This window comes from Talaromyces proteolyticus, assembly GCF_021365285.1.
Source record: "Talaromyces proteolyticus strain PMI_201 chromosome Unknown BGW36scaffold_12, whole genome shotgun sequence".
In the NCBI taxonomy this organism is placed as follows: Eukaryota; Fungi; Ascomycota; class Eurotiomycetes; order Eurotiales; family Trichocomaceae; genus Talaromyces; species Talaromyces proteolyticus.
In genome coordinates, this window is record NW_025764288.1 from 906,380 (window position 1) to 931,507 (window position 25,128).

Consider the following 25,128-nt stretch of genomic DNA (forward strand, 5'->3'; position numbering starts at 1 on the left):
CAGATTTCCGCCTGTTACTCACATAACATCTACGACGAAAGAAAAGAAGATAAGAAAGAACTAGCGATTAATCAAAGCTTTGCTCTACCACTCTCGATCTCAGCCCAACTTCCCCCGTCGAGCCTGTCATAACTAGCCCTCTTACTCCCCTGCCCGCCGCTCTTCAGCCAGTACAAATTATCGCCTCTCCAATCCATTTCTGGATCCCAGCCACGTTTTGAGAGGTCGCCTTTGGCTTGTTTGAATGTGACGCCAGTGGCGACCCTAGATATTGGTTAGTGCGTTGTATTATACTTGGATTGTGTAGATGGGGAGTGGTTGGGAACATACTCGCTAGTGATTCGTACTAATCGGGGCATGGCGTAAGACGGAATGCCCTTTGATTTGAGTGCTGGATAGAGGTTTTTCATGAACTGTGCTTCTGTGTTGGGAGTACGTTGTACTAGGGTTATGCCTGCAGCGCCTGCTTTACCGTCGTAACTGGTTGTAGGTCAGAACATGTATATCACCAAAAAAAAAGAAGAACAAGAAAGGGGGGAGGGAAAGCTGGGCTACGTACTTTTCCAACTTCACACCATAAACCACTGCATCCTGTACATTCTCAATCTTGCTAATGTGATCCCGTACTTCACCAGCCGACACATTCTCTCCTTTCCAACGAAACGTCTCGCCGACACGATCTCCAAACCGCACCCAACCATCCTGGTCCCGAACCAGCAAGTCGCCCATACGCTGAAACACATCCCCCTTTTCAAACACATTGCGTACAAGTTTCTTCTCCGTAGCATCGTTATTATTCAAATACTCCGTTAGAGCCTGCCGACTGCGAACGCGGCCAATCGCCTCGCCTTCCTCGCCCGCCTTGGCTTTTACGCAGAACCCCGTTTGCGGGTCACGATATGGCATTTCGGTTTCCGGGTCGTATTTGACTAGATACGTGTCTTGTTCAAGGAACTGTCTTATCGGCCCCTGGAATCCCACAGCCCCTGCACCCCATGTCCCGCCGTAGAAGTTGTCGAAGCGAGCAACGCCTTCGGTCGAGCGGTAGATTTCCCTGATTTCAGGCACGTTAAACCGCTCCTGGAATTTCTCCCAGATATCGCCCCGCAAGCCATTTCCATAGGCTACCTGACAGTTGTGCTTCCTGTCATACGGCGAGGGAGGGGATGCCAGTAGATACCGACATAGCTCTCCAATGTACAACACGCGATTAGCCCTTGACTCATGAACATCCTGCCAGAACTTCGACGCGGAGAATTTGCGTCGGAGACATAATGTGCCGCTGTTACCAACGGAATAGCAAATGCCTGTAAAAAAAGCTGTTCCGTGGAATAGTGGTAGAGAGGAGTATGTGCGTAGTGGGAAGTACTTTTTTGGGTTCCGAGTATCTCTTGGAAGCGGAGTGGATGTGACCATTATTCCAAGGTTGCGGATTGCGCATGCCTTGGGGTTTCCGGTGGTTCCTGATGTGTAAATTAGGACTCCTATATCTGAGGGGCTGCGTTTGGCGGGTTTTAAGGATGAGATAGTTGACGTGGGGATTTGCTGTATGGTGTCGAGATTGATATGCTCTATGTCTGGGGATGATTGGGGAGTGATGTTGTCAAATGAGGAGAAATTGACGGATATTCTTGGAAGATCCGACTTTACAAATTCAGCGAGATCGGGGGTCGAAATGATGAGTTTTGATGCTGAGATATCGAGACAGTGCTTGAATGTGTCATCTGGATGGATTAGAAGCATGTAATAATAATAGATGAGGCGAGCTGCCTACCGCGCAGGTTTGTGTTCAGCATAGCTACGACGGCTCCTAGCTTGGATAAGGCGTATATCGTGAATACCATCTCAGGGGAATTGGTCGTGAAAATGGCAACATAATCGCCAGATCTCACACCACGAGCATGGATATGAGCAGCGAAACGATCAACCACTGAGAGGCAGTCAGTTAGAGCTCTACACATCGGAAATGTATAACCCACAATCTTTGACTTGGTCATAAGTCCAGGTCTTATTCTCAAACCATAGGGCATCTGCGGCCCCCTTTCTGTCTACTTCAATCACGCGCTCCAACAGCTTGTACAATGTGCAGGTATCGCCCATCTGTGCAATGCGCTGGGTTAGCCGCTTGCCAAATGCGCGTTCATCTCTGAGACTGTCGATGTCGGTTCCCAGGCCGTATTTGGCATTTGCATAGGCAGCTGTTGCGAGAGTCAGAGCTACGCCCCCGAATGCAGCAGCGCCACCAATGCTGGCGGCTGCATCTGCGATGATATCCATGTGAACAATGACGCCAAGATTAGATTGATGGATCGAAAATAACAAATTTCGTCACAACTATGAACTTTTGGATGACTCTGAGTGATTCTGTAGTCAGAGTAGCCAGATTAGCCAGAGTGATCGGATGATCTTGGAGGGTCTTGGTAGTTACACTAAGGAAAAGGAATTGGCAACCCAAGGAAAGCTATCTTTTGAGGCCTGAGGCCTTTATGCTGTCACAATTGGCCGGTATTCATAGAAAGCATGTACCGACCAGGCTAAGAACAACAATGACTTTGCCAGCTAGCCAGGTCAACGTAGCTTGAAAAAGTCAGTAGGAGGCCCCACCGCCCCCTGGAGGAAGTCCGGACTCCACAGTGGCAGCATTTCCGTGTTATGATATACACTGTAATACAGCTTTAAGAACATTATATGATCCATTCATAACGATTTGATAGAGCTTTCCCCGCATAAACACTGTCAACAGCATGGGTAGGAGCCGTGTATTGGCCATACAGCGATACACTGCCTGAATACGCGCAAAACGCCCAGCCTCGGTAACCTGTGACACGTATCGTACGGTGCGTAACTTTCAGCGACGGCACTTGGAGTCGGCAACGAAAGCCGACATTTAACCTCGCCGGAACAGAGCATCGAGAGAGCATCAACCTGCCAGGCACCACAAGGCAAAAGCCGAGGCTGAAAGCTGCATAAACTCGGTCATCGTAATACACCCGCCGGAGAGCGTTTGTCTGATTGGTTCGTTTTCGTATTTACTGGTTACTGATCAGGTTTTTATCTATCAAAGTCGCAGTCGTATCTTTGTTCCTTTTTTAAAGAACCTGACCGTCGCATCTTTCCGACTTATTTTTGCCACTGATTCTCAAATTCAACGATAGAAAAATGTCATCAGCATCTCAGCGCCTGTCGGCAATCGCTGGCCAGATAAGCGGTGGCGGCGAGTCGGCTGCGAGAAAACGCCTGTTGGCAAAGAACCCAGATGATGTGGTCAGTAACATACAGACAGCCAAAATACACACATAATTAATACTGTATAGGTGATTACGTTCGCCGCCAGAACGCCTCTTACAAAAGCCAGAAAAGGAGGCTTGAAAGATACACCTTTGGACGAGCTTTTGATCTCCCTGCTAACCGTAAGTCCCGTCTCTTAAGAAGAGAAAAACATTAAAAGTGCTCAATATACGTATCAGAATGTCCGCGAAAAATCAAAGATCGACCCAAACCTCGTCGAAGATGTTTGTGTCGGGAACACGCTCAACCCAGCCGGCGCCTATGTCGCTCGCTCCTCTGTGCTTGCGGCCGGATTCCCAGAGACGACAGCTGCATCCGTGGTCAACCGCTTTTGCTCCTCTGGTTTGTTGGCTGTGCAACAAATCGCCAATCAGATCATCGCTGGCTCGATCGACGTCGGCATTGCCGTAGGCGCCGAGTCCATGAGCACGAACCCCGATCCCGGTGCTCCCACGTTCTCAGAAAAGGTCCTGAATCACCACCTTGCTTCCCAGAACCAGCAGCCCATGGGCCAGACCTCCGAGAACGTGGCGGGCCAGTTCAGCATCTCCCGCGCTCGACATGACGAGTTCGCAGCGGCTAGCTATCAAAAGGCCGAACGGGCCCAGAAAGCAGGCTGGTTCGATGATGAGATTGTCCCGGTCAAGACGACCATCAAAGACCCCAAGACGGGCGAAGTCAAGGAAATCGTCGTCTCGCGCGACGACGGTATTCGGTACGGGACGACAGCGGAGAGTCTGTCCAAAATCCGCTCTGCGTTCCCTCAATGGCAACCCAGCCATACAACGGGCGGAAACGCTTCTCAGATCACGGACGGCGCTGCGGCGTTGGTCATGATGAAGCGTTCTCGAGCCGAGCAGCTTGGGCAACCCATTGTAGCCAAGTTTGTTGGCGCTACAGTGATTGGTCTTGAGCCGAGGATCATGGGTATTGGGCCGAGCATTGCTATTCCTAAGATCCTGTCCAAGACGGGCTTGAGTACTGACGATGTTGATATTTTTGAAATCAACGAGGCGTTTGCTTCGATGGTAAGACTGGCCTTTTTATGTGATTGGTGGATTGCTAAGCTAAGTTGGAATAGGGTGTATACTGTGTTCAAAAACTGAACCTTCCACCGGCCAAAGTTAATCCTCGTGGTGGAGCCATGTAGGCCTTTCTCATCCTCTCACAATATAATCACCCTGCTAACATGGACTAAAGTGCATTCGGCCATCCCCTCGGCGCTACTGGAGCGCGCCAAGTCGTAACCGCGTTATCTGAACTGCGGAGAACAAACAAGCGAATTGCCGTGACATCGATGTGTGTGGGAACTGTAAGTATATTGCCTAAATTGCAAGTAATAAATGAACCTACTGACTCGGCATTTCCTTTGATTTAGGGCATGGGCATGGCTGGTGTTTTTGTTTCTGAGCATTAGTTTTCTTTTGTAACGAATATAGAGCTTTAAAATAATGTTGCTTTATGGAATAAAATGAGTATTTTATTGCTCAACCTATCAGATCCAAGTGATATCTATATCAATACACTAGTACCTTCCAAACCTCCACCTACTAAAAACAAGTAAATGAACTTGTTTACATCTACTCAATCTTGCATTTGCTCTTTTGACTTGGGGCGGAAGAAGTAGAAGGAGAAGAAGTAGAAGGAGGAGAAGGAGGAGAAGGAGAAGAAGGAGAAGAAGTAGAAGAAGTAGAGGAAGAGGAAGAAGTAGAAGAAGAAGAAGGAGGAGGAGGAGGATTCGAAGCCCCCGCCGCACCTTCGATAGACCCAATATTCGCATTCTTGCATTCACCGCCATTTGCACAGTTGTGATAAACCGACAACGTGGCTGGTCCACCACACATTTGCTTCTCATTGCCGCTGCAGGGATCAAGGCAGTTCCCGACTACTCCGGGGACAGGGGCGCGGTCGGATGGGAGGGAGTTTCCGCAGTAGCATCTGTATATCTGTCAGTAGGAGTCTTGCTGTGATTGGAATATGGAGATTGGGAGATAGTAGCCTTGACGTACTGAGTGGCGTATTCCAACCCGGCATATGAATATCCCGCATCAGAGCAGTACTGAACGCAGGTCTCGACGGTCATGTTGTTGGAACTCGTAGTAGCCGCGTTGAAGGTACGAGAACCGAGGTTGTCGAAACCGCAGCCAACGTACTCCCACTTCAGAGAGGTGGTTAGATCGGTGTAGTAGTTTGCGAGAGCGGAGTCGGTAATGCTGGCTTTGTCGTCACAGGTCTGCACGGTAGCTGGTTCAGGCCCCCAGGTTACGTCGTTGCAACCAGGCAGAGAGCCCAGCACACCCTTGACCGTTTCGTCCACGAAAGCTGGGAGAGTGCACATCGAGGACTCGGTGTTGGTGAATAGGTCGAAGTGCTGAGACCCGTCGGCTGCGAGACAGTCGGAGATTTGGCCGCTATCGTTGTTGCAGTTGTCGACTGCGTATTGGAGCACGTTAATGTCCCAGCCATTGACCTATGAAGGCATTAGAGCTGGATAATTGTTGAAGGGAATGAAATAGAACGTACGAAATCACCATGGAACCCGTATCCAGTAGGATCGCCCATAGCCCAGACAAAAGGCTGCTTGTTATCCCACCACATACCCGAAAAAAGATTGGTCTGAAAGATAATTTCGTAAAAGATAGAAACCAGATGAACAGGGTGGCTTTCCGGGCAAACACCGTCGTTGTATGCTCCAGATTCAGGATAGGCGACATGGGACTTGTGGTCTGCTGAATCAAGGTTCTTACCATCCCAGCACGACGGGAAGAAGACTTGGGCACGGAGTCCGTCTGGACAATTGTAGTCGGGAAACCCATTGGTTTCGGCCGTCGCTGGGCCATTGTAGTTCAAACATGCGTAACTGATGGCTTGGGCAGCAAAGTCACCGGTGTAGTTGCGTTTGAATGGGTTGCCGGCTAGCATTCGGAAGCCCTCTGGGAAGGCGTGCAGCTGGTCCTTGTTTGCACCAGGGCGTTGTCTTGATTGTGGTCAGTCGATATCAAACAAATAGAAGTTAAGGATAAGAGAATTCATACAAATAGTAGACCGTAATCCCACCCATGCTCCCCGAACCGTCACCAGACACAGGAACGTTGATAAACGTGCCATTCTGAGCGCGGTAGTATAAATGAGGAACCCAATAGTTCGATAAATCCGCCTTGATAGGGCATGAAGAGCAAGAAGAAGACCGAGCGTCTTCATAAGTCATATTGAATCCGAATCCACTTCCACCAACAATAGAATGGACATGCCCGGATACTTCTCCAGGGTTAACGATTGGATCGGCACGCTCATCCACTAAACGTCCGGGGCATGGCATGCGAAAGAAGGCGGATGCAGGATGTGCAAGGACGGCCAGAAAGCCGGAAATGAGAGTTGGCTTCATTCTTGAGATACAGAATGAGTTTTTTGCTGGTCACAATTTTAAAGAGCGTTAAATCTATGTTTGGAATAATCGGATCAACCGATGGAATATAATGAATGTGAAAAGTCGCAGACTTTGAATAGAGAAAGGAGTGACGAGAGAACGAGAGTCTGGAGTCGAAGAGAAATAGAATATGTGATCCGAACAATTCAATGCTAGAAGCAGGCCGAACACCCCATAATATAATCAAGGACGCAACATAATCGACCTGTCCAGATTCCAAGGAAACGGAACTTAGCGGATCCTTTAATCAGACTATGACGCCTAATGTCACAAAACGGTGAGATTAAGCTCCGTGGGTTTGCATTGGCGCTGGGGCTGGATGGCAGTTGACTGCTACGTTCCTGATGAAACATGTTCAGACGCCGCCATGTGGGTTGTTAATTACTGCGGTGAACATTCTGATTCAAGCTAGTGAGAAAGAAAAAATCTGTTTAGATTAATCCGATCAGACGTCATGAGTTAAAAATGATGTGTATAAAGATAACCAAAAGCCACGAGTTATCCCACCCTATCGATTGTTCAATGTTGGCCATTATCGAGCGAAAACCGTTTCAGCATATCCCCGATTATCTTGTTTTAGGAAGTGGCTAGGCGCCATTTATGTTAAAATAGGCAAGGCGAGAAGCCACCTTAATCCTCTTCTTACTGAACTACTGTATGCAGGGGGGTGCGGAGGACGAATTAGGTGGTTTGGCCCGCCCGAATTGGCGAACGGCGATTAAAGTTGCACCTGGAGGATAATTAAGCAAGGCGAACAGTGCCGGCTCCCCGAAATCTAGGCAAAAATCAAAGCCACAAAAACATTTAGAATGGTGGATGATTGAGGCTGAAACACCGGGAAATATGCTAGCGCAGCTATTCGGCCAAAACTCCCTCCGTCCCTGACTAGGCCGGCGCTTGCAAGGTGGCCATGGTTGCATTGGACACCATCTCACGTCAGTTGGCCCCTGTGAAATAAAGAGTGAACTGAATTAAATATCAATTTGAGCTAATAATATACGACTGATCTTATCGGTTGTCGGCGTGTCACTCCAGAGTCCGAGATGTTCTGCACTCTGATTGGCTGCTGCACACGTTGTCTGAACATGTGTTTCGATTGAATCTGTATCAGGTCGTTGTCAGTTGAGATGTAAACAGCAATACCAGAAGATACGACTTCTGCATAAAGATATTAGATACATACATCTAAAAATCATACCCTACCAAATCATAGGAACCCCCTTTCTCCAACGCACTCTGATACGCTTGCCTCTCGTGAATCTTCGTCAGCCACTTCGCTAGTTTCGGATATTTCTTCTCATCGAGGTACTTTTTCTGATGCGCAGAATCTATCGGCCATATCATATTCAGATCAGCCAATCCTAAGTCCTTTCCTGAAAACCACGGCTTGTCGTCTGATAATGCACGCTCCATCAGCTCAAATGGCTCGTCCACGTTCTTTCTGAACATGCTGGCAATTGGATTGAAGATGAGATACAGCAGCGGTTTCGCAATCCAAGGGGACTTGGCCGGAATGATCTGAAAATAAGTAATGCGATCGATAATCACGCTCAGCGTGCTATTCGCAAACTCTTGGAAAAAGATATCACGGTCTTTGTCTTCATCGTTGGGTAACCATTCGCCACTGGAGTATTTGTCGGATAGAAATTGAAGGATAAGACGCGATTCAGTGATCAACGTTTTCTTAATCTCGCCGCTGCTGCCCACAAACTTGAGGGGACGGTATACCTCTACGCCGGGGATCTCTAGTATAGGCGACTTTCCCAGAGGGAATATTTGCTTCAATTCGGCTGGTGCGCGTCCCTGTTGGCGCTTGTAGTATTTCACGGAGTATTCGAGTCCGTGTTGGATAGCCAGTTCCTCCAGCGCCCAGAGCACGCGCATGGACTGCGAGGAGCTTAGATGGTGGAGAATCGGCGCCGGGAGAGGGGTATGAGGAGTATCCATCTTGTGCCGCTCCGCCAGTCAATACCGTCAGATACTGGGCCTAGGAATGATGTCCGTTGAAGTCTTGAGAGCGATGGGTGCAGGATTAATTGTTGCATGGAGCTGGACGCGTGGGAGAAACGCAGGCTAACGGGAAAGAGCCATCATCTGCGCCTGCCGTGCGAGCCCCTGGCTTGTCCATCTTCTTCCACCCTCACAACTCAATCTGTACATCGTTTCATCTCGACAATCTAATTTCTTATTATTGAAACGAATCGCCATTGTTTCGCGCAACAGCCTGAATTCATTATCGGCAGGTCTCCCGCACATGCATACAATTTACCGCTTATTAGTCCTCAATGCGCCGTCGCAGAGCCCCGCTACGCACAGCGAATCACCTATCGTCATCGCAAACTCCCCATAAGCTGTCAAATGGCGCACGATAAGTCGAATAACCGCTCGGCTTGCTCGATGAGATCGGCCAATTCTGTTTCCAGTTCTGGATAGGCCGGGGAGCTGTGGCCCTGTGGGGGGTAGCGTAGTACTTGTAACTCCTTATCGTGCAATCATATTAAAGATGCTTGTGCCGTGCGACTTTTTTCTTCCCTCTTTCTTCCTTTGCTTGATTTTCCGCAGTTGTGCGATACTTTGATCATGTCGGCGAGCAATGATCCTGGCCTGCACGTCGCAGCCGCGCCTGATGCGGCGCCTCCTACGCAAGACGGGCTGGCCGATGTTGAAGCCCTTCAAGAGCAACGGGCAAGTCTTGATCATGACAAAAAGCTGGGTCTAGACATATTGCAGGCCGCGGATAGCCCAGAAGACGGCTCTGTTATTGCACCTGATCAATTTGATGATAAATACAGAACTAGCAAAAAGGAAATTTGGGCCTATTATGCGTGGGTTTCATGCATACCTACTGCTGCGCCATGTGATGCGCCGGACTAAACATGTGCAGTTACTACATCGGTAATAATGGATTGACTTTATTCAGTGTGTTTTTTTAAGTCTAAAAATGACTAAGTTTTGAATTCGTGCTGATAAACCTAGATTTTGCTCCGACGGCCTTTCAAAACCTGCTGTCGCAAGCTGCTGACTCGAACGGAAATTTGCTCTTCGCTGGCAAAGTACGCTCCATCAATAGTATCGTACTCCTCAGCAATGGGATTTCCTTCGCTATACAAATCGTCGTGTTTTTGGTCATCGGTTCATTTGCTGATTTCGGTCAATGGCGTCCTAACATCCTGATCGCCTTGTCGATTATTGCGTGGGCGATAGGTTTTGGCTGGCTCGGCGTACACGACGCGAGCAAATGGGAGGCAGCCACAGGACTATATATCATTGGCTTGATTGCGTATCAAACAACACTCACTTTTTGGACCGCTGCATTTCCGGGCTTGGCACGTAATACTGCGGAAATGAAGCAAAAGGCAGATGAATTGGTGTCCGGCTCGATCAGCCGAGAGGAATATGATTATGCGGATACCATGAAGCGCAGCCAGCTCTCCAACATCGCTTTCTACATCCAATCTGTAGGGGAGGTCTTTATCCTGGCCATTATTGTTGGAATCATGTTTGGGGTCAATGTTAATGCCACTACTGCCAACAATAATTGGGGGCTGAGTGTGTTGATTGCATTTGCATCTGGTGTGTGGCTATTGCTGTCCATTCCCTGGTTTATCCTGGAGAAAAGGAGACCCGGCCAAGATCCAGCACCGCGAAACATCATCATGGCTGGGTTGTGGCAATTGTATCATGCGGCTACCCAAATATTGCGTCTAAAACAGAGTCTGATCTACCTGATTGGTAAGCCTATCGATTTTCACTTTCTACTAATTAGGACAAGGCTGATCGAAAAAGGCTATTTTCTACTGGGTGACTCTTTGAACACCACAGTTACAGTTATCGCGACCCTTCAAAACACTATTGTCTCTTACAACACTTTACAATTGACCTATCTGTTGATTGTCGGTATTGCAGCACAGGTCAGTCTTTTCGCACTAAACGAGGTATGAAGTATATTAAAAACAGAATAGGCTGTTGGTATCTATAGCTTTTGGTGGATTCAGCAGCGTTTTTATCTTGGCACGAAAACCATGTTCAATGTCATCGCTGTAGCCATCATCTTACTCGATGGCTGGGGCATGATCGGAATCTGGACACAACGATTTGGCTTCCACAATACATGGGAAGTTTGGGTATACCAAACGTATTATGGTCTCTTCGTGTGTCCTTGGTACTCGTACAGCCAAATAATGATCTCCGAAGTCACGCCTCGCGGCAAGGAGTTTCTCTTCTTCTCTCTTTTTAGCATTATTGGCAAAACCTCGTCTTTTATTGGCCCGATTGTGTCAAGCGCGATTATCGATGCCAGCCCTAGTGGGAATAATTCCCTGCCATTTTACTTTTTGTTCGGGTTGAGTTTGTTGAGTTTTGGTCTTTTATTGTTCTTTGTCGATCTGGCAAAGAGTAGGAAGGAGCAAGAAGTATTCTTGGAGGAGGAGAAGAGAAGATTGAATAGATAGTGCGATTATTATATAGAATATGCCATCACACAATTGAATTGGGTAGAGGCGATCTCCCCATACCGATATTACTTTACTTGAACTCTGCATTGTCTAGGGCCGGATCCCAAGAATTCTCTATCAATCTTTCAATCGGACATAAAGTGGTGTAAATGCAGACGACGGCAAAATTTTTTAATACCATTAATTATACACGTTGGAACTTTCGTCATATTATTGTATTCGATGTTAAAAGCTTTTATATTTAGTCATGAGACATTGAAGAATTCATTCAAAGTGTTGCCATATCCGCATTCCTCCGCCCCCCCTCCTCCCCTGATTGTTCCCGATACAATTCCAAGGATACATGTAACGAACAAAAGAAACTCTGCCAAGTGATATCATCAGCCCTTCAATCTATATATGGATCCGTTTGATATCAATTGATTCAGCTATCAGACAGTCCGATTTAACAGAAATTAACACTACTATCATCCTGACTGAACATCGTCACTGAATCCGAAAAATCAAACTCCGTCGTCCCCCTCCAAACGTATCCGACATATTGATATTCACATTCACGTTCTCCGTAAAACTATTACTATCATTCATTCCCATGAAAAGCTGGCTATTGTTGTCCTGGGTATTATAATTGAGCGCAGCTAGTTGGTCATTCAACTGCTGGATTTCTAAAAGGTTCGACTGATTCGACTGTCCGTTTATGGCTGCTATCTCTGCATTTAATTGGGCTTCGATATTGGCGATATCATTGTTGCTGCCGGACTGGAAGAGATTAATATTCGAGCCACCGTTGTTGCTGTTGCTGTTGTTCCCGAATAGCGAATTAATAACGGAAAGGCCAGTATGTATATTTTGCTGTGTCTGCTGCTGCTCTTGCTGATGGAGTTGATTGGTAAGTAACTCGATCTGTAGATTGTCGATTGTTTGTTGAGAAGATGAGGGTTGTTGTTGGTTTTGTTGCTGGTTCATGTTCATCATTTGGATCTGCTGTTGGAGCTGGTGTAGCTGTTGTTGGATTTGTTGTTGACTTGCGGTGTCGACGGAATTTGATGGTGGGACTTGTATGGTGATGTGCGGGGTCGTAGAAGGCCCTGCTGCTTGCGGGGAGGAATGGGAGAATAGGTTGAGTTTGGAGGAGCTGATGGTTGTGAAAATGTTGACTGCTGTTGCGGTGGTGGTGGTAATTGGGTATTCTGTGGGGTGAAGTTTCCGGGGAAATTGGCATTCGGTGGTCCCTGCTGATTGTTGAGGTATGGATTTTGAGGTGCTGAGGGTTGTGAAAATGTTGGCTGCTGCTGCGGCGGCGGCGGCGGTGATTGGGAATTCTGCGGAGTGAAGTTTTCGGGGAAATTGGCATTCGATGGTCCATGTTGATTGTTGTAGTATGGGTTTTGAGGATGCCCCTCAAAGTAACCACTTGACTCACCACCTGTCGGTAAACTGCCATCTACCGGGGGCTGGTTACCGGCAAATGATGGATGTGGGTTATACTGATCAGTCACCGGAGGAGGTGATGACGAGGATTGCGGTGAAGGGTGAGTGTTGAAATTGGGGTATTGGTATGCAGTATTGTGGGGAGACTGGGGCAGCGAAGTTGGAGACGATGGATTAGTTGGCATAGTCGAGCTAGCATGTAGGTTGGTATGGTTTGCCTGATCATGCACGTGACTATAGTTATTCTCTTGAAAGTGCTGGGGATTTGATTGCTGGGATTGGGATGAATGTATCTCAATATGAGTCTCATGGTGTTGAGATTCTGAGCCGTTGACAGTTGACTGATTGTTAATAGCTGAGTGAGCGGTGTCTTGTGAATGTGCATTCTGGGGATGTTCAACTTGCTGGCCCTCGTGGTTTATTCCATTTGGATGCGCCTGACCAGTCTCATGCATTTGATTACTACTCGGTGGTTTCGACGGAATTGTTTGGGACGGGGTTGTGTAAGGAGATGTAGTATCTGCTGTACCCCCTGAAGTCCCAACGTTCTCATGGTGTGGCGGTGATTGACTTGTAGATTGCGTTTGATCAGCTGAGACATGTATATTTGTCTCTACATGATTGTTGACAGTAACCTGTAACTCAGCTGAATCATTTGACTGGTTAGCATTCGACTGATGGCCAGCTGGCTGTGAGATCTCTGCGTTTTGGCTCTGCGAATGGCCCTGTTCGGCCTGCTCACACGGCGGGATTGGCGCGAGGCTGGAGTCATAAGGAGTAGCTTCACATGCCGGAATCGGTGCCATTGCGCTTGGGGCAGATGTATTGGCCTCGCTAGCAGGTATCGGCGCCATCGTTTCTTCTAGATGCGGGATGGTTTCAGAGTCCAGAACTGGTGATACTGTGTTGGGTATGAAGCCTGGAGCTTCGCAAGCGGGTATTGGTGCCATTGAGCCATGTAGATGTTCATCGGCCTCACTTGTGGAAATTTGTGTAGCCAAATTTGGCGGCGGAGGTGCGGCAGCTTCGCTTGGGTGTACCGGTGCCATGGATCCTTGCATAGGTATAGCCTCACTAGAAGATATTGGAGCTGCCATCGTCCCATGCGGGGATGCATTTCCTTCACTCATTGGGATTTGTACAGCCGGACCAGGTAGAGAGAATGCAGCTAGAATGGATGGTGCCGCCGTGGATGATGGTTGCGTAGTAGGTACTGGCGCCAAGGGCCCATATTGAGATACATTTGCTTCACTTTGCGGAAGTGGTGCCATAAAATTTGGTTGAGCCATTACGGATTCGCTAGGAGGTATCGGTGTCGTCGTTCCTTGTAGAGGCACGTTCACTCCACTTGTTGGAATTGATGTAGCTGGATTTTGTGGAGGAATTGTAGCTCCGCTAGCAGGTATGGGCGCCATCGAACCCTGTATAGGGGTTGTATATGCCATTGCGTTGTTATTCGCCATTGGAATCTGCATCATAGGATTACCCGTAGGCGCACTGACTCCTCCATGTTGTGCAGACGTTGCCAAATTCTGAGCCTGCTGAAGCTTTGCAATCTTCTGTGCCAGCTGCAGCTGGGCATTAAGTTTGTTAATAGTCTGCATCTGCGCATTCATCGTCAAAAGCTGCTGCTGATTTGGCTTATTATTATTCAACAGGGCGTTGGTATTAATAGGAGGTATATTGACACCAGTAGCTTGCTGGATCTCGCCCCTGAGGATATTCACACCTACTGCCCCAGCAACCTTGGCAGTTCCTTTCAGAATGCTTTTGCCCACCTTTTTCATGGAGTCAGTGTCGATTTCCTTGGCCATAGTGGATGCCTTGTCGTACGCGGCGCGTGAAACGTTGCTTGTTTTGTCGTACATTACTCGAGAGGCATTTTCGATCTTGGGAGACAATGCTTTTCTTCTGATATCCGAAGGTGGAACCACTGGCTGTATGCTGGGCTGGATAGGAGGGAGGGTGTTCTGCTGTAGAGGGAGATTAACAGGCGTAAGCCCAAAAGACGCTGGTGTCTGAATAGGTTGGATTTGGGCTATTGAGGGTTGTTGAGCGATGCTTGGGGCTATTGGCTGAGCCACAGGCTGGGATGATATCGTAGACGATGATGACGATCTAGAAGATGGTGGTTTCCGCTTTATCAGAACTGATGGCTGTCGCTGTGCAGTCTGTAGTTGAACCGGTGATTGAACACCAGATCCTGCTTGAAGTACGGATGACTGTCCGGGGAGCATTCCCGCGTACTGCAGCTGTAGCTGCTGATCTGACATCGATTTCTGAGCCATAGAAACCTGAATAGCTAGCCACTCACTGCCGCGATCAACGGGGTCAAATAGTGTCATTTCAACAGTTTCCGCACAAGTGTGGCGCACTGGAATATTGCGTTTCTTGGTGCAGTCGAGACAGATTTTCCAGTTCTGGCAGTGATTGCACTGGATATAGCAGTCGCTATGTGGCATAATAGGTTTCTCGCATTTGTCACATGGCTTTGTGTATAGGCCAGGCATGGCTAGATATTGCCATAGATCATCGGGTGGAGCAGTTCGTATGAGAGATACGGAGACCATAATATGAGGATGGGAACGAGCACCGCCAGACTCGGCACAGGTTTCACACGTTATCAGAGTGCAGGTTGGACAGAGGAAAATATTGGAATTTACGGGGAATCCTGAACAAATACCATAAGTTAGAGAATATCGTATAGTGCCCAAATCATAGTTGACTTACTCTGGTTGCAACAATGGCACAGCAAGTTATGTGCTTCAGTAGAAACTGTAGCAATATCCCGGACTGGCTTGCGTAAACAGGCGCGATAATTATGATATATTCGTCGGTCCTTTTCTGCTTCTCCCATGGTAATTTGAAACCTGGTGTGAGGGTGTCGCGCCAAGGACTGGCCATTAAAAGAGACCCTGTGTTTCGATTAGTATGACAATATTTAGAAGCGTATACTGTAGCTTACGTTTGCTTACACTCCAGACAACGGACAATATTATACTTGGGATCCATATTCAAGTCAACTCGATACTGAAATGAAGCAAACTTGTGCGTCGGGTCATGATCTTGTTGTCCGGGGCTCTGGCAGTCTCCACAAAATCGGATTTGTCCATTGTAGTCTTTAACGCATGTTACGCACGCCCAGAAGCTGTCTCCTCTTTTGATTCCTACAGCAAGAAAGATGAAGTTAACATAAATATATTTTGCAGAAGCATAATAATGTGAGGACTGACCATTACAGCAGCGTCCACAGTGTGAAAGGGTACCGCCAGCTCGGCAGGCATCACAATCTATACTGTAGTTGCCAATCCCGTAGTCATCGGGAGCCTTGAGCATTGCCAGCTTTCCGTGTCCATGATTAGCTAGTGTGTCCAGACTGGTCGCGGCGCAATCCACGCATAGATTGAGCTGGCAATCCTCGCATCCGAGGCTACAGTGTGACAACCTCTTGCACTTCATACAGGCTTTTTGTGTTGGAAGAGCGCCTCTCGGTGTTGCCCGATCAAGAAGCCATTTGAAGTAGGGCTGGTGAGGCGTAGGATGTGAGCCCGGGCATTCCGCACAGAAACGAAGGTCGCAGAACAAGCACCAGAAATAATATCTGTCGTAGGGCAGGCCTGGTCGGAACATAAAATGGTTCGATGTCAGTCAGATAGCTCCCATACACATTGCAGAAGACAAAGTGCTGGGATAGAGTGTACCTCGGCCGCAGTGACAGCACAGACCCGTGGTCCGCACCGTGACATTTGGATTCATCTGCATGCTGGTGTAGAGTCCTTGCTGTAGTGAGAACAGCGATGGGAGTGAAGTGACCTGCTGGGCAGCATGATTGCTATATCTACTGTCCTGCATGTCAGCCTCGTTGTTCTTCTTTGTGACTTTAAGGTCTTGGAGAGTCGAAAAAGGTCAGAGTCGGCAGTGGCTAATGAGGCGAGGATTGTAACATGTTCCATGATTGGTCAGTCTACGTCTTCACTAATACCTGAAGAGCCAATCGTATTGCCGCCAAACCGAGAGGCGCAAGCTTGGCACACGATTATTGGCTGTCTTACTCGCTCTGTGTTGCCATTTTACCCTTTTGGGAAAGGCGGCTGGCTGGGCAATGAGGCTGAAGCTGTGTTGCTCACATGATTTGACCATTTAATACTAGATGGTTTAATATTGTGGCTGACGCATTATGGCGCAGTAGACATTTTCTCTTGGATGCAGATTCTCTATGTTAATCATGGAAACCGTTCCTTGTTACGGCTTTTGTTGATCGATATGGGTATATACTAACGAAATACTCCGAATCAAGGTTTTTCAGGACCTGCCATACTTAGAAACCGGTGATAACGGAGCAGTCATAGAAGGAGTGAATATTTCATCAAAAATGGCTATTAACCCCTGACATGGCTTGCCAAGGAGAAAACAAGTCTCACTGACAGAGTTAGTCTTCGGTGACTTCCCACTTTCAGCCTCAAAAACTCAATTATCGGGTATATTAATCTGATTGGCTGACAGCCTCTAGAATTCCACGTGATGGATCGTTAGGAAAATATGCAACACGATTACCAATATAATTTGAGCCCTTGGTGGTTGAAAATTCGACATGTTCTCTTACTTGGTTCCATTCTCTAGATTAGAGGCCACTGCAGCACCCCAATTTTTACGGGTTACTGATTCTGCCTCTAGCATGATATTAATCAAAATTTGCCATTTATATGGCAATAGTTGAACCCTAGACCCAACGTGCCTTTTGAGTCACTTATTCGGATCTCTTCGAATATATTCTTGTCTTCTCTAGTTTTGCTGAAATCAGACACTTGGGATCCTCTGAAACTCCACCTCTGATTCCACTGCCATCCCATTGTACCACTCGTTTTGAAACCAGCTCTGGTCGGTTCCCGTTAGAAAAGCTGTCTCTAGATCGATGCCAATAGTACCTGTCGAAGCCGGGCCATTAATAAGACTCGGCATATTATTGTCAGAAACACCTTTGTCGTTATCATTAGAACCTCCTTTCGGCGTTGCTAACATGGTCAGCCATGAATTCTGATGAGGACTGCTTGCAGACATTGACATGGAAGCTCGTGATGGGCTGAACTGTTGTCGTATAAACTCCAACGTATGCGGAAATGATTGCATACTCTGTTGGGGTTGAGTTTGCGGGGTAAGTGGGACATGCGTCGAATGATCACTACTTCTATCTTGACTAGCGAGCGTCGTTTGTGGGCTGCTAGTTAGACCGCTCCGGAATGACTGGGTAATCGAATCGACTGCGCTGCTCATCTCCTTGGTGATAGTGGCAGCCATGGCTGCAGTGGTAAAGCCATTCTGGGAGAACAAGTTGAAGGTATCGATGGCAGAAGTGACAGCGCGACGTGCAGAGAAGGTGTACGGACATACTGGGTTCACCAAAATGAAGGCAAGAATAGTAAGAGTAGCGTCCCAGGCGTATTGGTAGGCACTATGCCAGCAATTGAGAATATCCGTTTCAGTGAGGATCTGATGGATAATGGAAATCGTAGTCACGGCGTGGTTGAGAGCGTATAGAGCATTCCTGTTAGAAGTTTTGGGTATGGTAGATCCGACGCTTGACGCTGTGGCTACAGCGGAAGAGGGTATTTTCATGAACATGCGGTAGAGGGACATGATCAGGTTGTGATAGAGGAGTTCGAGAAGAACGCGTTGCCGTTGCAACCATAGTGGTTGATATACATCAATATCCAAAGGGGCACGGGAAGTCGAGAAGGGTTCAACAGAGCCCTTGCGAGCAAGTTTGAGGCATGCGGGTACATTCCCAGCCCAGGTTCGCAGTGACTCCATCGATTGGTGGAGATAGGTGGCGCACTTTTCGACGACTGCCGGCTCGCTGTAAATTGATGAATCAGTTTCGCAAACAGCCATCAGCTCACTGCCTTTCTGGAAGATCATCGTCGAGATGTTGCGGAATGCCGCTGTGAGTTTGATATACTGTGTAAAATAATCCAGCATGTTGACATCGCCAGACCCAGTCGCCATCGTCTCCGACCGAAATGATTCAGGGGTTCTAGAGATGTTTATATTCACGTCACAGTGGCTGATCATAGTGGGACGACCCAACGCGAGTGATAACATTGTGTCGAGAGAAACCAGAGAACACCAGATTCGTTGACCTAGAGCTTGATGTGACAAGCTAGGAGTTTTTGGAGAATTATGATGAAGTCCTATGGCATATGCCATATGAACTACCGTTACGAGCATCCGATGAGCCAGGTTTAAGGAAGAGGCATTCCACAAATATATCACGGAGAAGGTCCAACACTGCAATGCTGACAGAGATAGGGAGTCTTTATCGTTGGACTGAAGCCGTTGACACCGGCGATACAGCCAGTCCCCAGCAGAACTTAGGTCTCTCGATTCCAGTGACATTGTCGGTAGCGTGTCCCCCGATGCCATGAGATTCGCGCTGTGCTGCACACATAAAGCTAGAACTATATCCACCAAGGGGGACGGAGTCCGAACTGAATCGGAGATGGAATTTGGGTTGGAAGCCGTCCGCCAGAGGGAATCATAGTGCGCGCAGAATTCGGTCTCATCTATGATGGGAACGGTAGTATGGAATGACTGCCAAAAGAGACTGAGAAGAGATTCTTCTTGACTACGGGTCAGAATGTCAAGGAGCTGGCTGCTATCTTCCGATAATGTTGCCGACAACATCCGGTTGACTGTGAACGACTGCAGAGCGCTGCTAAGTCGTGGCTGATTCAGTGATAACTCCACATGGTTGCAGATGCGGCTTGTGAAGTACATAAACGAAGTCGGGCCATAATACTGAGGCAGGCTGTTTGAATTTTGCGGGGTGTGTATCCAGACGCCAGGCCAATGCCATTTGGATGCAGGCGGTTGCTCGGGTGTGACTAGGGACTTGGCTGCGTCGGCTTCTCTGGTTGCTTTCTTGAGCTGCTCCTCCAATTCCGTCGCGCGCGATCGGAGTCTCTCGATTTCTCTGTCAATTCAATGGTTACTCAACTAGTTGATAGAATATGCGTAAGCAGCAACGTATCAGTAGACGTACCTAAGGTCTGCAGCTGCTGTGCTATTTGCTGGGTCACTGGGCAGGCCCTTGGAACATTGGAGGTTGCGCGTACGACAGCTCTGACATGGATTACAATCGTCACATCGAACGCGGTTAAGGCGACACCAGTTGCAGGCGCGCGCCACGGCGACTCGCTTTCGTTTCACAGCGCCGTTCGGGAGCGGTGATGTGGAGACGGCATTGCTCGTACCATCCTTAGAGCTGTCGAATGTCACAAACATGGTGCGCCCTCATATCATGTAAAGCGGCAATTGTTTTGTCATGTCAAGATACAGAGCCTTCGGGGAGCATGGAAGCAGGAAGTAGATTGCGGGGGAAGAGCAGATTCGGAAGTGAGGGATTCGAAAATCGAGAGATTGTGAGTAAGGAGAGGAGAAGGAGGCGAGTCTCTTTCGCGATGTTCCTAGATACGGAGTACAACTTCGCTGTTTGATTTTCACTCGGATGCACAGAGTGCGATGAGCTTCAGCCGCGAGGAATCACATGGGCCAAACTGTGTATGCAGTCGCGTGCTGGAAGGATTGGTGTAGATATTAGAAGGTCGAAGAAATCAACGAAGAGTTGGTCTAATCAACTCAGCCGATTAGGTAGAAGCTTGGCCAATCGACGAGCAGGAGCAGCAGTGGGCTGTGAGGTATATTTACGCAGTCACGACTCGCAGCTTCAGAGCCTTGCAGCCTGAGGACGTCGAAGGGGGTGGTGCTGCCCGTGACGTGCTCTGGCCAATCGGTGATTAGCCCCGCAGTCGAACATAAGGGTGTGGCGTCTTGACGCAATGGCCGATCAGCCGACATATAGAGCGGCCAAGCGGTGCTTGCAGGAGTTATGCTTGTTAATAGCTGACATGACTCTATTCTCGCTATATATCTTTTGACTACCGTGAATTCAAATCACGCTAGAAATTAGCGATCAATTGGATACACGTATATCTGCTGCTTGGTGTTGTCGCTCTCTGTGCCCATCCTCCAAGGATCTACGCTATATATATACAAATTCCCAGTAATTGCCACAGCAATACGCAAACTACTGCTGGCACAATTATTTACAGTTTCGATATTCTGGTACACATCAAACCATGTGAATATTTAGACTATTTAGCATCGAATAGGATCAGTTACTGTACTGTTGGCTCAATTCTTTTGCCATTTTATACCGGCTATACCTCAAAGCCTTTCTGCGCCATGACTTTGTCGACTTCGGCAACTGCATCATAACCGTACAGCCACGGTTGGACAGTAGGGCAAGTCCTATTTGAAGTCCAAGTACATCTGTCAACACAGTGAAATATTTTGAGCGCATGTTTCTTCTTACCAGCGACTTGGAAAATTAGCTGTTGGCTCTTTTGCAAGACAAGATAGAAATATCGTATCCCTGTGCTGTTGTAGGGGCCCGTCCGGCAGATGAAAGTCGTCTCTCTGTTTTATTTTAGTCAAAATTTGGTTGCAGTTTTGAATTTATAGGAACGAGGTGACGGACTTGCTTCGATGCCTCACGTACAACTGCCTCACCCCGACGCTTTCGCAGCTCCTGATAGAGATCGAGTATTTGAGGAAGATCATCGCGACTTGTCACATACTTTAACAGTCTTCCTAAGACCGCACCATCTTCAATTGATGAATTTGCACCTTGAGCTAGATATGGAAGCATAGGATGGCATGAATCTCCCCTACCGAGTATCAGAATCCTCAATTTATTTTTTTTCCCTTTGTGTTTTTTTTTTAATATAAACGGCGACCGGGTCTGAACTTACGCCATTAAAAAGGTTCCTTCGTCGTTCTTCCATCGGTCGAGCTCAGTTACTAATCTTGTCAGAAAGAAAAGTATCTTCAAAAAGATGTTCTACACGTACAATGCATCAATTTCCATTTGTCAACGCTATTTACACAGGCAAGGAATTTGCTTAGGCTATCACAGTCAGCTACCGGCAATCGAAATTGACCAACAAGATCGGAGACTTACATAGGGTCCCAGCTTTCGAACAGTTTCCTTAGTTCTTCCAGGTTTCCTGGAGCTCTGCTCACGTCCTGGGGCAGGTCATCAGGGCATAAAAGAACTAGGTTGTATATCTGGCCTCTTCGAAGAGAATAGCCGACCACATGGGAGCCAGGACCGATCCAGAAATTAACTGTAGGCTTTAATAGCCACTCTTGTAGCTCCGAATCATCCCCAACATCTTCTATATTTAATACTATTCTGTAAGCAAGGTCACCCGTTGGTTTTGGTTGAAGGTCCTGTTTCAAGAAGAGGCTTCGGCAGTGAGACCATAAGCCATCAGCTGCCAGGATGATATCCCCGACCACAGTCTGACCATTCCTCATCCTCACCTCCGCCTTTTTAAAGTCAATATCTTCTACCTCGGCTGAGAGACGAATGTCGACACCGAGGGACTTGGCACGACCTATCAGAGCGGCCTGTATATCAGCTCGATGGACATCCCAAAAAGGCGATCCATATCTTTCTATGATCTTATCTTGGAAGCCTTCGTCCTTTGCAAGCAGTTGAGTCCCGTCATACCGTCGGACAAACAATGCAGAAGGTGTAGCGGCACATGATTCCAGTTGATCAAAGATCCCCCATCGTCGAAAAAGCCGTGTTGCGTTGGGTGTGAGTTGAAGGCCAGCTCCAATTTCCTGTAGCTCTGGTACCTTCTCGAGGATCGTAACTTGGTGACCTTCAAGCCGTGTACTGATCGCGGCCGCGAGACCAGCCAGGCCAGCGCCAACAATAACAAGGTGCAGCTGAAACAATTTGGAATAGCCTCCCAAATTATCTGCTGTCTTCTCGTGATTTTGCACAGCCATAGGTGAGAGCTGCTAATATTGAAGTTGACTACTTGGACAGCTCGGCGTTCCTAAGTGGTTTAACAAAGATATATAATGTTAAGCTTATCCAAAAGCGCGAACTAGGCCGAAGTCACCCAACGTTCGGCTCCGTTAATGGGAATTTTCAAATGATTCGGACACTCGAAAGAATTATGACGTCGCATTGCCCAATTCGGGAGTGCTTGTTGAATGATATATTCTGCTTACCAGAAGGAACAATCTCCCCTTCCGGTAAGGAACACTTGCTGGATGCAGTGAGATATTATTAATACTGCTATGAAGGCGATATCCAGGGATATCTTGTTGCCTCCCCATTGCAATAAATACGGCAAGTTAGTAGAATTCATATGCCATTTTTAGATGGACTTGCTGCGGCCCGAGCCGTGCCCCGTTTTCACCCGAAAATCAGCCATTTGTTGACCGGCCACACGCCACTCGGCGATTTTCTCGCATTCCTCTCGGTGCTTTTTTACCGACTTTTGCCCTAAATTTTAGTGCTGACTTGGGTACGGATTTTGTTACCCAACCTGATAAGTGGGTATCTCTACGCAAAACTTTGATATTGTCTGGGTTTAAATATAAGTTTATATAAGCCCCAATACAACTCATTGTAGTGAGAATGTCCTAATTGGGCCTGTTTGTTTTGGGTTATGCAATTTTGAATCCAGCCAATTACTCGGTAGTTCTCGACCCATCACTATCCCTAATGCTATTACGGAGGACGGATAAACTCACAATTGGACCAATGTTATGTTGTATCTATCTCTCTTAGATCATCCAAAGACGTTAGGCTAAAGTTAACTATTGACTGTGTTTATAGGTTTTAAAAATCAACAAAGAGTTGATAATTTATATTGGTATATATGTCTATTTGCTAGTACATAACCTTGCTCATATTTTGTAATGTAATGGTATGTATCATGATATAACACGCCAAGGAAACCAAGAAACGTATACGAGCAAAATTTTTTTGTTCCCACCTCCGGACATATACGAGAAAATGAGGTAATACTTGCATGTCTAGCGGTCATCACTAATGTTGTATGGATCCTGACAGGATTAATGAAGGGAATGAGGAGAAAAATCTTCGATTGCGATACACAGGATAGCCATTGTTTGTAACTAATCCTACCCAAAACCTCACTCTGTTGGGTAAACAGACATTCTTCTAGTACGGTGCTGTAGCTTCGAGTAGGGGCCATTTAGTCCCTAAACAATATAACCTATGTCTCAATCGCCTCTTCATTGGTACCATGTTTTTCAGCTCTGATGCCATTTGTCAATTGCTCGAAGTCGTTGACAGTGTCCATGCGAGATGCCCTTTCGTTGCTCCAAGAATCAAGTTTCTCTAATTCCGCCCACGGAGTGCGATGCCTGTAAGCAACCTCGAGATTTTTTTTATAAAACCAGGTATGACGCATCTTGGCATGTGCGTACTCCCAATCGGTTGTGTACTCTCTAAAGAATGGTTGATAACCGAGCAAACCTCCAATCCAACGACCGACAAGAATCGTAATCCAGTATCCCAGAAAAGTTCGAATCCTGAGAGACCAATTTTCAGGAACGAAGTTAGGTAGAGTATCTGGGAAAGGTAAGTAGTGAGCACCCGCATCAAATGTCTGCGGATAGGTAAGTTGTTAGCAAGCCCAACATCAGAAATACAGGTTCATAAACAAACTGGCCTCTCTTGGAAGGAAGATATTGACTTACGCAGCATTGTTGGATGTAATCGATTCCCTTGCCATATTTCAAACTATCGTGTCTCAGTCCATACCAATTCTCGAGAAGGACTCGGTCCATAGCAAGATCTTTGCCACTATCTGTGATATTGATCAAAATAATGGTCTCTTCGTTGTCAACATCATCGTCTCCCTTTCCCCTTCTTTTCTGACCATTTGAGATTGTTTTCTCACCACTAACGTCGCCATTGTCATCCTGGGATACATCTACATAAAACCGATGAATATTCCCCGCAAGGCATACGGCAACACCTCCCTCTGGCCCCAATACAGAGGTCTTCCCATTGACCTCAATGCCCACACGGCCCTTAACGACCTTGAACCGCTCAGTCTGATTGGGGTGGAAATGCCTCGGTGGTCCACGGTAGGCATTTGCCGCTTCACTCCTGGTCTTTAGGTCTTTCGGTAGTGGTTTATAGATTTGTTTGATCTGGAATGCAGTTCCTGGAGGAGTGTCCAGGAAGTAGGTGGTGATTAAGCCGTCGAATCTAAAGGTCGAGATTCACATACATTTCCATCAAAACTAGTCCGATTGACATTGTAAGAAAGTTAGATTTGGAGACTCACTGAACAAGGGGATTTTGGCCAGCAGTAATGGTCAAGGGCTGGAAAGGCATGCTTGAAACGCTTTCTGGTGATAGTGGGATTCAATTATTTTAATGCTATGCGTGCATTGTTCGATGTCAAACTGAAAAGTGGAATTAAGGCTGCTCACACTGGTAGTGTCAACAACCTATCTTGGTCCAATGAGAAAAATTTAACTCGGATAGAACTCTAGTTCTCGGATTGGGAATCGAGGAAGTACTATCTTAATCATTTTTATAGTCTAAAGAGGGAGTGAAACTAGCCTGTTTACTACCTTTGATTCTAGAGCCGATTTTCGAGCTACGCACAATTTAGGCTCTTA

General features: G+C 47.3%; 8 protein-coding genes across 8 annotated transcripts; 2 read left to right on the forward strand and 6 right to left on the reverse strand.

The window, feature by feature from the left end:
* Positions 1 to 71: 71 nt before the first annotated feature.
* Positions 72 to 2,277, reverse strand: BGW36DRAFT_305483 (putative bifunctional fatty acid transporter/acyl-CoA synthetase; the record flags this gene model as incomplete). Its single annotated transcript, XM_046212071.1, has 5 exons — positions 72 to 264; positions 331 to 480; positions 560 to 1,724; positions 1,775 to 1,930; positions 1,980 to 2,277. The coding sequence occupies 5 exons, from the start codon at positions 2,275 to 2,277 to the stop codon at positions 72 to 74; spliced, it is 1,962 nt and encodes a 653-aa protein (XP_046067516.1).
* An 882-nt stretch (positions 2,278 to 3,159) lies between these two features.
* BGW36DRAFT_305141 (putative peroxisomal 3-ketoacyl-CoA thiolase) lies at positions 3,160 to 4,705 on the forward strand (the record flags this gene model as incomplete). The annotated part of the gene is made up of 6 exons (XM_046212042.1): positions 3,160 to 3,264; positions 3,315 to 3,410; positions 3,468 to 4,316; positions 4,370 to 4,434; positions 4,489 to 4,600; positions 4,667 to 4,705. 6 exons carry the CDS (start codon positions 3,160 to 3,162, stop codon positions 4,703 to 4,705), a joined length of 1,266 nt encoding a protein of 421 aa, XP_046067517.1.
* A 60-nt stretch (positions 4,706 to 4,765) lies between these two features.
* Positions 4,766 to 6,880, reverse strand: BGW36DRAFT_419880 (putative WSC domain protein). The gene is made up of 4 exons (XM_046219479.1): positions 6,324 to 6,880; positions 5,812 to 6,265; positions 5,298 to 5,758; positions 4,766 to 5,226 (listed from the first exon to the last, which is right to left on the reverse strand). Exons 1-4 carry the CDS (start codon positions 6,671 to 6,673, stop codon positions 4,869 to 4,871), a joined length of 1,623 nt encoding a protein of 540 aa, XP_046067518.1. The 5' UTR covers positions 6,674 to 6,880; the 3' UTR covers positions 4,766 to 4,868.
* Positions 6,881 to 7,727: 847 nt separating this feature from the next.
* On the reverse strand, positions 7,728 to 8,978 carry BGW36DRAFT_52274 (uncharacterized protein). The gene is made up of 2 exons (XM_046222392.1): positions 7,899 to 8,978; positions 7,728 to 7,817 (listed from the first exon to the last, which is right to left on the reverse strand). The coding sequence occupies exon 1, from the start codon at positions 8,660 to 8,662 to the stop codon at positions 7,901 to 7,903; it is 762 nt and encodes a 253-aa protein (XP_046067519.1). The 5' UTR covers positions 8,663 to 8,978; the 3' UTR covers positions 7,728 to 7,817; positions 7,899 to 7,900.
* A 1-nt stretch (position 8,979) lies between these two features.
* Positions 8,980 to 11,361, forward strand: BGW36DRAFT_52271 (putative autophagy protein). Its single transcript, XM_046222391.1, has 5 exons — positions 8,980 to 9,540; positions 9,600 to 9,634; positions 9,692 to 10,447; positions 10,502 to 10,626; positions 10,678 to 11,361. Exons 1-5 carry the CDS (start codon positions 9,296 to 9,298, stop codon positions 11,164 to 11,166), a joined length of 1,650 nt encoding a protein of 549 aa, XP_046067520.1. The 5' UTR covers positions 8,980 to 9,295; the 3' UTR covers positions 11,167 to 11,361.
* A 6,036-nt stretch (positions 11,362 to 17,397) lies between these two features.
* BGW36DRAFT_431978 (uncharacterized protein) lies at positions 17,398 to 19,881 on the reverse strand (the record flags this gene model as incomplete). The annotated part of the gene is made up of 2 exons (XM_046221066.1): positions 17,398 to 19,570; positions 19,640 to 19,881. The coding sequence occupies 2 exons, from the start codon at positions 19,879 to 19,881 to the stop codon at positions 17,398 to 17,400; spliced, it is 2,415 nt and encodes an 804-aa protein (XP_046067521.1).
* Positions 19,882 to 20,816: 935 nt separating this feature from the next.
* Positions 20,817 to 22,461, reverse strand: BGW36DRAFT_305548 (FAD binding domain protein; the record flags this gene model as incomplete). The annotated part of the gene is made up of 6 exons (XM_046212076.1): positions 20,817 to 20,907; positions 20,972 to 21,075; positions 21,137 to 21,326; positions 21,411 to 21,459; positions 21,510 to 21,565; positions 21,620 to 22,461. 6 exons carry the CDS (start codon positions 22,459 to 22,461, stop codon positions 20,817 to 20,819), a joined length of 1,332 nt encoding a protein of 443 aa, XP_046067522.1.
* A 937-nt stretch (positions 22,462 to 23,398) lies between these two features.
* BGW36DRAFT_52406 (uncharacterized protein) lies at positions 23,399 to 25,092 on the reverse strand. The gene is made up of 3 exons (XM_046222393.1): positions 24,789 to 25,092; positions 24,193 to 24,709; positions 23,399 to 24,101 (listed from the first exon to the last, which is right to left on the reverse strand). Exons 1-3 carry the CDS (start codon positions 24,836 to 24,838, stop codon positions 23,706 to 23,708), a joined length of 963 nt encoding a protein of 320 aa, XP_046067523.1. The 5' UTR covers positions 24,839 to 25,092; the 3' UTR covers positions 23,399 to 23,705.
* Between the last annotated feature and the right edge of the window lie 36 nt (positions 25,093 to 25,128).

Coding starts and splice junctions, on each gene's coding strand:
- BGW36DRAFT_419880 (XM_046219479.1), bottom strand. CDS start 6,673: ATGAAGCCAACTCTCATTTCCGGCTTTCTGGCCGTCCTTGCACATCCT. Junction 5,759..5,811: donor ACGGGTTCCATGGTGATTTC/GTACGTTCTATT, acceptor ATGCCTTCATAG/GTCAATGGCTGGGACATTAA. Junction 5,227..5,297: donor GGGTTGGAATACGCCACTCA/GTACGTCAAGGC, acceptor ACAGATATACAG/ATGCTACTGCGGAAACTCCC.
- BGW36DRAFT_52274 (XM_046222392.1), bottom strand. CDS start 8,662: ATGGATACTCCTCATACCCCTCTCCCGGCGCCGATTCTCCACCATCTA.
- BGW36DRAFT_52271 (XM_046222391.1), top strand. CDS start 9,296: ATGTCGGCGAGCAATGATCCTGGCCTGCACGTCGCAGCCGCGCCTGAT. Junction 9,635..9,691: donor TAATGGATTGACTTTATTCA/GTGTGTTTTTTT, acceptor TGATAAACCTAG/ATTTTGCTCCGACGGCCTTT. Junction 10,627..10,677: donor TTGTCGGTATTGCAGCACAG/GTCAGTCTTTTC, acceptor AAAACAGAATAG/GCTGTTGGTATCTATAGCTT.
- BGW36DRAFT_52406 (XM_046222393.1), bottom strand. CDS start 24,838: ATGCCTTTCCAGCCCTTGACCATTACTGCTGGCCAAAATCCCCTTGTT. Junction 24,710..24,788: donor GGCCAAAATCCCCTTGTTCA/GTGAGTCTCCAA, acceptor CTCGACCTTTAG/ATTCGACGGCTTAATCACCA. Junction 24,102..24,192: donor ATTACATCCAACAATGCTGC/GTAAGTCAATAT, acceptor ACCTATCCGCAG/ACATTTGATGCGGGTGCTCA.